This window comes from Glycine max, chromosome 2, assembly GCF_000004515.6.
Source record: "Glycine max cultivar Williams 82 chromosome 2, Glycine_max_v4.0, whole genome shotgun sequence".
Taxonomy (NCBI): domain Eukaryota; kingdom Viridiplantae; phylum Streptophyta; class Magnoliopsida; order Fabales; family Fabaceae; genus Glycine; species Glycine max.
Window position 1 is genome coordinate 26654941 of NC_016089.4, and position 14189 is coordinate 26669129.

The 14189-nt window shown below is 38.0% G+C and overlaps 1 protein-coding gene across 3 annotated transcripts in view; it reads right to left on the bottom strand.

Moving 5' to 3' along the window:
• The window catches only part of LOC100807496 (serine/threonine-protein kinase CTR1), a 32625-nt gene extending 20062 nt beyond the window's left edge, over window positions 1-12563 (bottom strand). For all 3 annotated transcript variants that reach the window (XM_014767724.2, XM_014767718.2, XM_041007134.1), the window contains exons 1-5: window positions 12119-12563; window positions 10601-10902; window positions 10356-10497; window positions 10013-10116; window positions 1640-1845 (exon numbers count right to left, since the gene is read on the bottom strand). In XM_014767724.2, coding sequence (XP_014623210.1) covers window positions 1640-1845; window positions 10013-10116; window positions 10356-10497; window positions 10601-10902; window positions 12119-12343 — 979 coding nt within the window. In that variant the 5' untranslated portion in view covers window positions 12344-12563. The remainder of the gene's footprint in view (window positions 1-1639; window positions 1846-10012; window positions 10117-10355; window positions 10498-10600; window positions 10903-12118) is intronic.
• Window positions 12564-14189: the final 1626 nt, after the last annotated feature.

Consider the following 14189-nt stretch of genomic DNA (forward strand, 5'->3'; position numbering starts at 1 on the left):
TCAGACTCAATTTGGAAAACCTATTAAACACTTACATTTTAATAAGGGCAGGAAGTATGTCAATCAAAATCTTACTAAATTCCTTAAACAGAATGGTATTGTTCATGAACTCACATGTGTTTGATACTCCCCAACAGAATAGTGTTGTTGAAAGGGAAAAAATAACCCCTTGCTCAAAACCACGAGAAAATTTCTATTCCAATTGCTATCCCAACCATGGTAGTTAGTATTGTGTGATTAGCAATATGAATCATACAATACGATGCGATTCCAGCTGCCACCGATACGAATCAGAGGTTATCTTGTTTTTGTTCCTGAATCGCAGCTCAAGTCGCTGTATCAGAACTGAATCATGCCTGAATCACGATTTCTAGACGAATCACACAATTCTTCTCCCGCAGCTGGCCAAGCGGGTTGCACTGCGAAAAGGGTCAGGTCATGCACAACCCGGTTCGTAAAAACCCTAAAAACAATTTTTTTTTTCAAAATAATAGAGAAAGAGGGAGGGAATGGGCCGATTGTTTCCCTCCCATTGAATCTTCAATGACCCATGACCTAATTGCCACCCTTTTAAGTGTTCTCACTTCTCATACTCATTCTTCATTAACGTTCTCCTTTCCTCTGTTCCTCGGCTATACTGCTGAATATAAGAAACAACACTTATATTTTTGGGTGGCTGTTGCTGAATTTGTGCAGCTACAAACAGCCACTGGTTTAGGATTTTATGCAGTGTTTTTGTTGGAGGCTAAGTCGCTGACTTGTGCAGCAGCAAATAACTTTTGTTTTCCTTTCTATCTTTGTTTGTCATGAACCTTATATTATATCAGTTATATGTCACTGTTAGTTATTTGACTTCAAATATGTATGCATGTTTTCATTTCTCATATATTTCTTTATGTTAAAATGCTACTAGAGTGTTAATATATGTCTTATATATACATATATATATATATATATATATATATATATATGCTATTTTTTTTAATGATCATGAATCGTACTATTTACGATATGATTCGATTCACAATTTGGAAAATAGGGATTTTGATGCATGTTGTGTATACCGATTCAATTACCTTGATCCCACTTGTCTAATCCTAAGTCCTATTAGGGGGAAGCAATCTTAACTGCCACTGAAAATCAATCAATAATATTCAATCTTTCATATTTCACGTGGTACATCACTAGGTCCCTTAAATTACAGCCAAAGGATGGCATAAAATTTTCCATGCCAGAAGTAAGTCTACTTCCTCCTAACTAGAGTATATTTAACTAACAATACCTAGAACAATTGTGATGTTGACATATAAAACAATAACCCAATTACAACTAGTACGAGCCAAACTCAAACATACTTAATATTGTAAGAAACAATACAATAATAATCCAAATGGTCTAATTCATTTGCCTTTTGTGCATGGTAAATTTAACTTTCAATGTTTCATGTAAAATAAAAGATAAAATACAGTTAAGGTTAGAAAATTCAGAGATATAACTATGAAAGCACAGGCCATCAAAACCAAGGATGAGACGGTAATTTTCAGTATGCAAATAAAAAGTTGCCTCATTTTTCTCAAGATTCTTATTCCACATGATAATTATATTCATAAAAAGCATCTAGAGTGACAAAAAAAATAACCTGATGTGGTATCAAATACAAGATGCAGTGCTTCACTGTCCAAGAAATACAATTGGGCTAGTGTCTTTGTATATTCAGCTGTTTCAACTGGCTTGAACTTTGGATGACATAATGGTGAAGGGACCAACATTGAAGATGCAGAATTCAGTGAAGAATCAGGCTGGCATGTTGCCCCAGGTCTTCCAACTAAATCAATCATATACTCCCTAGAAAGGTGTATACAATATTCCTAAGTTAATTGAGCTTGTTTTTGTTTCTGCTAATAAAACCGTGTCATACACATTTTCTATGTAATAAGAAAACGTAAAACAATTAAACACATTGATGAAAAAGCTCCCTCCAGTTCCTCTAAACAAAGACTTCAACAATTAAATACCATTAAACTGATATATAATTCCAACCCCTGACAAATATTCATAAACAGTCTATCGCATAGCTTGTAGATAAGTTCAATCCCCCATTAGAAAATGCTGATAAATATGCTACTAGGCTTTTGGTTGAAAATATTACGAGATTATGGTTAAATTTTTTAAGCATTTCTCCAGTTTTCTTAAAAGTCATTAGCTGTGAAGCAAACTTATAAAAATACTGAAGCTATAACCAATATAGACCGTGGTTAGGATAGTAAAGAGATGATGAGAGAGAAAGGTAGAGAGAGAGAGAGAGAAAGAAAGAGGGCGTGTGAGAGAGAAAGAAAGAAGGCGAGTGAGAGACACAGAGCGAGAGAGAGTGAGAGAGATAGACAAAGCGAGAGAGAACCAGAGAAAGCGAGAGTTGGGGCCAGCAAAAGGACAGGAAAGAGGACGACCTGGTTTAAGGGATCATCATGGAGGGGGAGTGGATGGAAAAGTTAACGCCCGTAGCCGGAGTCGTGACAACCTGCAGGAAGGACAATGGATTCCAGTGAAAAGAAGAAGAAAGGCACCTTCAAAGATCCTTCCAGCTACCTGAAGGACTATACACGAGCTGAAAGCCCCTCACCAGACCTCTGCGAGAGTTATGCAACCATCATCGTGGAGGGAGAAGTCGGACATAACTTCCTTCTACTTTTCCCGATTCCCTGAGGAGGTCTGTGAAAAAGATCTTTGGAAGATTTTTCAGGAGTGGGGAAAAGTGTGGGAGGTCTTCATACCACAGAAGAGGAACAAACAAGGCCATAGATATGGCTTTGTGCGTTTCAAAGGGGTAAAGGATGGAGATAGGTTGGAGAGGATTCTTGATAACAAAATATATTTTCAGGGGATTAAGATGTTTGTTAACAAGCCTAAATACCAGAGGGGAGGCAACAGGGTACACAAGCCACTCGCTGGCCTTCATAGTAGAATTGATACTGCACCGACGGAGCCTGACACGCATGTGCCTATGGCCACGAAGCTGAGATCATACGTGGAGGTCGTCAAAAATTGTAAGAAGGAAGGGGAGGAGAGGCGAGGACCCGCGTCTGCAAATGGGTCAACAATGGTGAACACAGGGCCCATAAACATTCAGACGAACAAAGAAAAAACCAAATGGCTTGAGAAGGCTTGGGTGGGGCATTTAAAAAATAAGGGTATCTTTGATAAGGTGGAGGAGGAGCTTCATGGAATGTTTGGGGTGGAGGTGAAGACCACGTACTGGGGTGACGACATGGTTATTATCTATGACCTGGAAGAAGAAGCAGTCAGTGCGCTCAATCACAAAGAACAAGTGCATGGAGGGTCTCCTTTCTTCTCTGTGCAGAGATGGAAGCCGGAGATGATGCCTTCACACCGACTAACATGGCTTCGTATTCGGGGGGTGCCCTTGACGGTTTGGGACGCAGAGAGCCTAGCAAGCATCGTGTCAGTCTGTGGAGAACTCATTGAGCTAGACGCGGCGACGGAGGACAGGACGCGGTTTGACATGGCGCGGGTCCTAGTCCGGACGAATGAAAAACTGCCCATAGATCGTTTGGTGGTGGTTATGGTGGACGTAATCCAATACGGCCTTTACGTGCGAGAGGAGTTCGAGGCTGGGTGGGGAAGAGGGCAGCGGTTGGAGGAGGAGGTTCGGTTTCCGCCGTCACCTTTTTCTACGGCCATAGTAGATTCCGACAACGAACCAAACAGCCATGGGCTACAACGATTTTCTCCCAGTAGCTTCTCCGGCAGGTCCGTCGGCGGGTCGTCCACCAGGACGCAGTCATGCATGGCGGAACGTCGCCGGAGATGAGGGAACTTAGGCAAATCTCCCAGCCGCCATGGATGCGAGTCACCGCCAGGTGCTGACGCGTCACCTCCAAGCCGTCACGTGCCTCAGGTAGCGACTGGGTGCCTGACACGTGGTCGCATGGGTCAGATGGACAGCAACGGTCCCCTACTCTCGGATTTTCGTGGGGAAGGAATGGCAGATGATAGGAGGTGCTGTCCTAGCCACCAGCAGCTTCCATTTGTAGAAATGAACGTTGTGGACAAAAGCCAAGAGGATTTAATAAAAGCCATTACCCCTTGGGTACAAGGGGATGAACCCTCAGTCAATAGCCCAAAAGCCTCTTTAGGGGTCAAACGAGGGTCAAACACCATAAGTCCTCAAGAAAAGCTTTCTTCAAATCTGATGGAGAGAGCAGTGGACCATAATCTGGGCCTCATTAATATCAGCCCAAGTTCCAAAGGTAACCAGACCCCTTCAGCCTTCAAGGTGTATGTTAGAAGAAAGGGGTCTGCTGCAGTAAACCTTTTGGCCCAAGAAAACTGTAACCCAGGATGTTGTAAGGCTGACTCTGCTTCGTGGACTAAGGACCCTGAGATTAATCAAATAGAAAATGGGGAGGAGATGTTCCTTCAGTCCCCAGATTTCGTTGGGAGAACCCCTAAACAAGATAGTCCCTCACAATCCCCTGCCACTAATAACAGCTTCCATAACAGTGATTTAGAGTATGAGGAGGATCTCCATAGGGAGATTGTTAGAAAGCTGGGTGTGGCCTATGATGATAAAAACTTTTGTAAGGAGAAGAGGAAGCATGGTGTTACTAATAGTAGCATTTTCCCTCAATCAGCAGTAGTGATGGGAATGGAGCAGCATGACCCATGAATATTTTGTCACTTAATTCTAGAGGGCTGGGCAGTGGAGTCAAGAGGTCAGCAATTAGAAAGTTAACCATGGCTAACAATGTTGATGTTCTATGTATTCAGGAAACTAAAAGGGAGTCCATTGACAAAAGCCTATGTCAATATATGTGGGGGGATGGAAATGTCTCTTGGGAATTTGTCCCTTCTAGCAATGCAGCGGGAGGTCTGCTGAGTATATGGAATAATGAGTTTTTCGATGTGGATAAAAGGGTGGCTGGAAAAGGCTTTATTTTGTTAGAAGGCACGTGGACTAAAGGAAATAAAAAGGTCTGCCTCATCAATGTATATGCCCCTTGTGATTTACAAGGAAAGAGAGAGCAGTGGGATGAGTTAAAACACCTTAAATCCTCTTCTCATGTTGACCTGTGGTGCATTATGGGTGATTTTAACTCCATTAGATATCAACATGAGAGAACGACTTCATCCCAATCAGTGGGAAGCTCTACTAGTACCACTGAGTTTAATTCTTGGATTATGGATATGGAGGTTGAGGAGGTTAGGTCTGTTGGGAGATTCTTCACATGGTGTCGACCCAATGGGTCTGTCATGAGCAGATTGGATAGATTCCTTCTTTCTGATGATTGGCTGTCCCAATGGCCAGATACTACTCAATTCGTGTTGGATAGAGACTTCTCTGATCACTGCCCCATCCTTTTAAGGTCTAGAGCCAATGATTGGGGACCTAAACCTTTCAAGATAATGGATTGGTGGATGCAGGAAAAAAGCTTTCAGAATATGGTGGTTCACAGCTGGAGTAATTATCATCCTAGTGGTTGGGGAGGTTTTGTTCTCAAACAGAAATTAAAGCTCATCAAAAATCAAATAAGGCAGTGGAGTTTACAAAATGGTGGCGTTACATCTACTAAAATCCAGAATTTAAAGAAGGATCTCAATGCTTTGGAGGCTGGAGTCAATGGGTCAACCATGTCTCAAGCTGAAATGGAGCTCAAAAAATCCTTGCAGGAACAGCTATGGGCAGCAGCTACAGCTTATGAATCTATGATGAGGCAGAAATCTAGAGTGAAGTGGATAAGAGAAGGGGATTCAAATTCAGCTTATTTTCATAGATTGATTAACCATAGAAGGAGGGTAAATGCTTTTCAAGGCTTGCTCATGGATGGAGAATGGGTCCATGACCCCAGCAGTGTAAAGAGGGCAGTACTCACACATTTCAAGGATAGATTCACAGAACAGAACCATAATAGGCCAACTCTGGATGGGGTTCATTTCCCTTCCCTTGACCAAGATCAGAATGAAAGCCTTGTCGCCAGATTTTCTGAAATGGAAATCAAAGCAGCTGTGTGGGCTTGTGGGGGAGATAAAAGCCCTGGTCCGGATGGTTTGAACTTCAACTTCATCAAGAAGTTTTGGGAAATTCTGAAACCTGATATAAGCAGATTCCTGGATGAGTTCTACATCAATGGAAGATTCCCCAAAGGAGGCAATGCTTCCTTCATAGCCCTCATCCCCAAGACTAATAACCCCCAATCCATTAATGATTATAGACCTATATCCCTCATAGGGTGTGTCTATAAAATACTGTCCAAGATTTTGGCTAATAGGCTTGCTCATGTTATACATCATCTCATTGATGAAAGACAAACTGCTTTTATGAAAGGAAGGCACATCCTTCATGGAGTGATGATTACTAATGAGATTATAGCTGAAGCCAAATTCAAAAATAAATCGTGTATGATCTTCAAAGTTGACTTTGAAAAAGCATACGACTCAGTTTCTTGGGGATTTTTAAATTATATGATGGTGAGAATGGGATTCTGTGATAGATGGAGAAATTGGATCTATGGATGCTTGTCTAGTGCAACTATCTCTATTTTAATTAATGGCAGCCCCACCACAGAGTTTGTGCCTGAGAGAGGTTTAAGGCAGGGAAACCCCCTTGCACCTTTCCTCTTTAACATAGTAGCCGAGGGTCTTACCGGATTGATAAGGACTTCCATCTCTAAGAATTTGTTCTGCAGTTACCAAGTGGGGAGCAAAAAGGAAGAGATTAATATTCTGCAATATGCAGATGATACTTTGTTTTTTGGTTCTGCAACTACTGCTAATGTTAGAGTTATGAAATCTATCTTGAGAATCTTTGAGATGGCTTCTGGCCTTAAGATCAACTATGCTAAAAGCCAATTTGGTTGTATGGGCAAATCTGAAGCTTGGTGTAGGGAGGCAGCTCTGTTTCTGAATTGTGGCCAGCTGCAGTTTCCTTTTTCCTACCTTGGAATTCCTGTGGGGTCGAGCTCTAGAAGCAGGAATGTATGGCAACCTCTCATCAACAAATATGAAGCTAAGCTTGCAAAATGGAAGCAGCGATGTCTTTCTATGGGGGGCAGGATAACCCTCATCAATTCTGTCCCAACAGCCCTCCCTATCTACCTTCTCTCTTTTTTCAGAATTCCTAAAAAAGTGATACATAAGGTAGTTTCTATTCAGAGGAACTTTTTGTGGGGGGGTGGTTCTGAAACAGCTAAGATACCATGGGTGATCTGGGATATTGTTTGTCTTCCCAAGACTAAAGGAGGGTTGGGGATCAAAGATTTGTCTAAGTTTAATGAGGCCTTGATTGGTAAATGGGGATGGGATCTGGCTAATAACCAGAATCAGCTTTGGGCTAGAGTTTTGATGTCCAAGTATGGTGGGTGGAATGCTTTATGTTTTGGAAGAAACAGTGCAGAATGCTCCCCTTGGTGGAAGGACCTAAGAGCTGTTTTCCAGCAACAGCATAATCATAGCCTCATCAATAACATGAGGTGGAAGGTGGGTGATGGGGCCAAAATCAGGTTTTGGAAGGATAAATGGAGAGAAGGAGACCTAACATTACAAGCCAAATACCCATCTTTGTACCAGATTAGCACTCAGCAGAATCATTCAATCAACTCAATGGGCCTCCTAGTTGATAACAGATGGGAATGGCAATTTCAGTGGAGGAGAAATCTTTTTGAGCACGAAATTAGTACAGCAGCAGAGTTCATGGCAGATATTGAACATGTTCATATACAACCTTCAGCTAGGGATCTTCTTTTATGGAATGCCGACCCTGGTGGCTCTTATACAACAAAGTCAGCTTACACTCTTTTGAAGGCTGAGGACAGACAAGCTCCTGTAGACAGTGCCACCAAGATCATTTGGACTTTAAAAATTCCACCAAGAGCAATTGCATTTGCTTGGAGAATTTTCAAGAACAGATTACCTACCAAGGATAATCTAAGGAGGAGACATGTGGAGTTGCTTTCTTTTAATTGTCCTCTCTGCGATATGGAAGAGGAATATGTAGGCCATGTTATGTATTCATGCATAAAAACTAGACAAATTTGGTGGGAGGCATTGGGCTGGGTCAATAGAGTGGGTCCTTTCCCACTGGAACCTAGATATCACTTTCAGCAATTCTGTTATTGGAGTGGGAAAACCTCAGTAGAGAAAAGGTGGCAAGTGCTTTGGATAGCTTTATCTATGACTATTTGGAAGCATAGAAATTCTCTGATTTTCAAAAATCAGACTTTCAGCTCCGAAAAAGTCATGGATGAAGCTTTATTCCACACTTGGTCATGATTACGTTGTATGGAGCAAGATTTCCATACTCACTTTAATCAATGGTCTGTCAGATTGAAGGAAGAAATGTCGTAGGGTTGTCTGATTGCTGGGTACCCAGCTTCTGTGCTGGTCTTTTTTAGTAGTTTGGGATTGGCAGGTTTTGCCTATTGTATCTAATCGTCATTCGTCAGTATTGCTAATACTGACCTATTATTAATATAATTATTTTTGCTGTGCAAAAAAAAAATAACCAATATAGACCAACAACTATAATCAGTTTCCTTACAGATGGAAAATTTTGTATGCTTAGCTTCACGGACCTATACACTATGTTGTAAAAGAATAAATTCATGAAATGAAGAGAAAGAATTACAGACCAACAGCTGTAAGGAATCCTTCTAAAACAAAGAACAAAACATAAAACAAACATGGAAGAGGAAAAAATCAAAGAACAATGGAAAGAAACTATAAAAGCCCCAACAGATGTTTCATGTTTGTCAAATTTATTTTCAAATTTCAGGGTGTCATACAATTCTTTTATTGAGTAAAAAAGTAAAGATATATCTTGGGGCATTTTATTTTTTCATGAAATATATCAAGAGTAAATATGTATCAGCTCATATGGATTATTTATGTCAAAATTTTTACTTAATTAGTTGTAATTTATGTTTATAATTTCTTTATAAAACAACAGAGTAAGCATATATTAAAAGAGTTTTTTATATTTAATATTTTTAACATAATTTGTTAATTTATGACCTTTACTATTTTTTTCTGATTAAGCATTACATTTTATTTATTATTCATTGGGAAAATTAATTGAACATGCACATATGTGTGTGTGTGGAATCTAGGTTGCCAATCATGGTAAGATATTTTTCCAGTTGTTGGCAAACCATATATATTCGAGAAGAAAGTAGTTTAAAGTTCAAACTTTACCGGCGAAATTTTGTTTAAACAGTACCTTCATATATTCATCTCTAATTATTCTGTGATTTCATTCTTTATTTACAGCTAGTGAAAGCATTTCCACCTTCAATTATCCCAAACACACACATATATTGGGAAAGGCAATAGTAGGCACTTCACATCATAGAAAAAAAAAAATGCCACCATTCCCTAATAATTAAGGGAAATTGTGTTTTACTTAAGTACTTTCATTTTTTGTATTTTAGTTAAAAGTTTAAAAGGATTTTTATAACATAAAAAAATGAAAAATATTGATAAATAATTTTGTTAATAAAAAAGAATAGAGTAAAAAGTTAAAAAGATTTGCGATAAATTTATTTTTTAAAATAAGTATAAAAATTCATTCTGTACAATCTATTTATTTCTTTCCACTCTCTCTTCCACTTATTCAAATAAGACGAGAAATTTCTCCACTTCTTTCCTTCTTATTTCTATTCAGCCAAATAATACATTTTTTCTACCCTATTCCCCTTTTAGTTCTAATCCCTCCTATTTCTTTTCCAAATTTCTTTACTCCCTATTTCACTTCTCATCCAAATAAAATGTAATTTCTAACCAGAAAATAGGGAAAAAAATATGGTATATATCCATACTGGAAAACCACTTTGTATTTCAAAAGCATCTAAGTTCTAACAAAAATATTCTGAAACACCCATCTTTACTTTTTGATCACTTTTACCCACACAACGTTGCAAATAATTAAAAAAAAAAACTATTCATACTCAAATTTTCCATGTACTTTTATTTGATTTATTAATTTATTAATGCAACAAACCTGTCAGAACCAAATTGCACTATACATGAGGCACCCACATCCTTCCTACAATACTTGCAGCCCTTTGCAATACGGCATGGTAGATTGATTAAGTCAGCCAACACCTGCATTTTAAATTGTTATAGGGTATTCAATTCAAATATAGAACAACCAAACTTCAGTAGTATGCAAAACAAAGAATATTCTCAGTTAGAAACTCCCAATTGTTTGCATCACTATGAGTCAATAAGGAGAATAAATAAAGAACTAAAAGATAAATGTTAATCTGAGTGACATTGATGTAAAAGTAATGTAACCAGAAAATCATCAACGTATAAACAAAGCATTAAATAATGAATAATACTTTAAACAGCAAAGCTCGATGGACACAAAGGCCAATGGGTAAGCTTCCAATTGGAAGAATGACGGAATGCAGGCAGCTTTTAAGAAGTTGGGTGCATTCCTTCCAGCGTGTACCTAAATTTTCCTCAGTTAAAGATCCTCCCCTTCAGAAGACAGTGAAAGCTCGTTAGGAAGATGTCAATGCAATTGTGACTTTCCAAAACAATTAAAAAAAATTTCTTAAAAAATTGAAGACAGGTAACTGACCCCATCCTATTGCAAACAAGATTTGCAAGCTGATCAGTTGCATCTTTCGTGGTAATCCAGTTATTTGAAAGACTTGCTACCCTATTTTGCAGTTCTCTCAAACCAGGATCTCTAGATTTATCAACAGCAACCACTAGGATTGACAAGTCATCGCTAGGTTCAATTGACATCAGTGATTCAAATGACGGAATCATACCAACATTCTGCAGATCAGTACTTATAGTCCATGTATATACATCCATCCCATGGATTAAGTAGAATCCATCTATAATTTTATCAGAGTATTGCAAACAACCATCTACCTGGCCAATATGAAAGCATAGAAACACTCAATATATTTCCAGTTAAAGGAAAGGTTAATACTTGATATACACAAAACTTGGGCACATGGAAATTCTAGCTCTATCGATTAAGCATTCAATTTAAAGGTGCATGGATAATTCCAAAGTTACTTTATACTATCAATACCCAAATTATTGATGACTAATATGAAACATGCTACACTCAACTAAGCTGAATCAGTACATTGGTATATATATCCAGTAAAACTCTGGTATGCATACATGGTGCTTCATTGACAGATAACTGTTTTAAATTTATCTTGTTAACTTAATCCTTCTTTTGTGAAGTTAACCAAATTTGGGGATTAAATTTTTCATGAAGTGAACAAATTCTTCGATTAAGTATCCATTTAATTAAAATTTTGACAGAGTTAATTATGATATAATTGATTCTAAACTGTTTGCCCCAAACTAATATCAGTCTCACAAGTGAGGACTGAATTATACACACGCATACCTTTCAAATCAATATAGGTTAGTCACTTACAAAGACAAAATTGTATATTTATGATACGTATTGTCATGGTGACTAAGGGTAATTTTGTAAATCAGTAATCTCTTATAACTGATTCTGTTAGGAAATTGCAGATTTGAAGTTAGTTTAGTTTGTGTTGAATTGCCTATATATATAGATAGATTATAGTGGCTTTTAAAAAAACACAATAAATAATAATAATAATAATAATAATAATAGTCACTCTCCTCTCCCTCTCTTCTATCTCCATTCTCTCTTCTTACCCCTCTCAATTAAATTTAATAATAATAGCATAAAATTGTGTTAGGATCTCAATATCCTGCAACCGGGATCCTCAGTAGGCATGGTAATTGTCTTACAATTAGACCATACGGACCGGATTCGATCCGATTCAAAAAATCTCAATAGTCTGTAAAAGTAAAATTGATCTTAGTCCTATCTTTTATAAATCATGTTATCTTATTTTTTAAAATGATCAGTGAATTTGGTCTCTCACCCCAGTATCCTAAATTCCATAAAAGAATCCAAAAAAGGGGACGCAATTCATCAATCACACAAAACAAAAAAGACCAACATCATCATCCTTTTTAAAAATACAGAAATTAAGACCAATCTTGAAACCTAAAACATATTTCACCCACAACAGACACCAATTAGCATATACTTTCGAAGAACAAATTCATTGTGAAAAGACGTGAATACCCAAAACCGGTGCGTGAGCGTCTGGGCCGAAGAAGAGGGGTGATCCGAAGAAGAAGCTGAATGAGAAGAAAGACGAAGAGCAAGAGCGAGCTGCAGCTGATAACTCTCCTCCGTTTGTTTGGCCCAGCTCTTGAACGAGGAGCCCTGTTCTTCCTTATCATCACCCATTCTATTGCGCTCAGATTCAGATTCCGATTCGGCTTCAGCGCCACCACTGCTGTACATTTTTTCTTCCTCTCTTTCGTTCTCGAAATTCGAGCGAGCACTGTTTCTTTCTTTCTAACTTGCAAGCATGGCAACTGCCACCACACTGCAGCAGTAGCGGGTTGCTGCTGTTGGTGTTCCTCGCGTCCCGGGGTTGCGTAAACGCGATTCGCTCTCTCTTGCTTTCTCCTGCGTCGGGTTATTCATTAATATCCTTATTTTTATTTTTTTAAGAATAAAAATAAATGTGCCATGGAAAAATGAATGAAAACACTATTATTCAACTTAGGTCAATCGTTATCGGAATTATTCGTACAAATTGTGAAAACGGCATATTTTAATGGTCAACATTGCACAACTGACTGTATTTTGCCACGTGGCAGAATTGTGGTGTAATGTCACATTAAGCTATTTAAAAAATATTTTTTAGTCATTTAATGTTTAAGAATTTAGTTTTAGTACTTATAAAATTTTATGGATAAATTATGTTTTTGTCCCCAAACTTTTTGACTCTTATGATTTTTGTTTTTTAATTTTTTAGGGATTAATCTTCGTCTTTAAACTTTTTTTTCATCCAATGTTTTGATCTTTTCATTCACTTTAACCGTTAAATGATGATATGACAATATTTTTATAATTATTTTATTTTGTTATATTTTCTAACAGTTAAAAATTATCAAAAATTGCTTACATAACCTGTTTAAAGGTCATAAACATATTCTAGTATCTAAAAGCAGTAAAAAAAATTGTTATATCCCAATCCAAATTCAACCTATACATAATTTCAAATTCATATTGAAAGTTTGAAACACAAAAATAAAATAAACACAATTTCTCAATTCTTCACGACTTCACAATTGTCTCTCTTTATTGTCACTCTGCAGGAAGTGTTCTCCTTTACCACCATTATCATGTAGGCATATCCCTCGTCGAAAATGTCGCCCCTTGACCTCGCCACGCCCTCCTCCATCACGATCACATCAATTGCTATACCACTGAGGTGTCACCTTTGTTACCATTGATATCATGCGACATTGACACCTCTTCTCATTCTCATTCAAAATCCCATAGATATGACTCCACTTCCTTCCGCCACGATCTTGATCTGACTTAGATATAAATTTTTGGAGCGTTTGTTGTATGGTGCTTCAAGGGGGCTCTAAATGAAGCATTGAAGAAGAAGGGGCTTTAGTAATGGAAGCGAGAGCAAGATGAAAAGGGTCTGTTGTTGAAGGCCACTGTCGACCAGGAGGAGCTACCAATGGCGGCGAGCACAGATCTGGCCACAACAAGATGCATAGAGGGCAACGAGGATGTGACTCTCTTTGTTCTCTCACTTACTTAGTATGGCTTTTTTTAATTATGTTATTTTGTTGGTGTCTATTTCTGTTGGAATTTTAGATTGGTGTTGGAGAATGTTAGTTTGATGGATGGTTGAGGTGACTAAATTGTGTTCATGGGTTTTTGATGAGTCAAAAGAACATTTACGTCTTAAAAATGAATCAAGACCCTTAACTATTTTGATTAAATGCAAACAAATATAAATGTAAAATGTTGTGTGGTATGCGCCTAATATCTTTATAACATCTCGTCATGTTTTCAAACGATAGGCAAATAAAGTCATGATCTAGTACCGCATGTGGTATAAATTTTAAAACTTCATTTGTTACTTTGTCTTTAAGACTATCCATATTGGAAAGATAGAATGAAGATGTACATCCAGTCCAATCACTACAGGCTCTGGTTGATCATCACAAAGGAGACATACCTATTATCAGGCCTGAAGTAGAATGGACAAATAAAGATTTGGCTATAATGGAGCTAAACACAAAAGCTCATTATACCTTAACATATGTTCTCTCCAAAA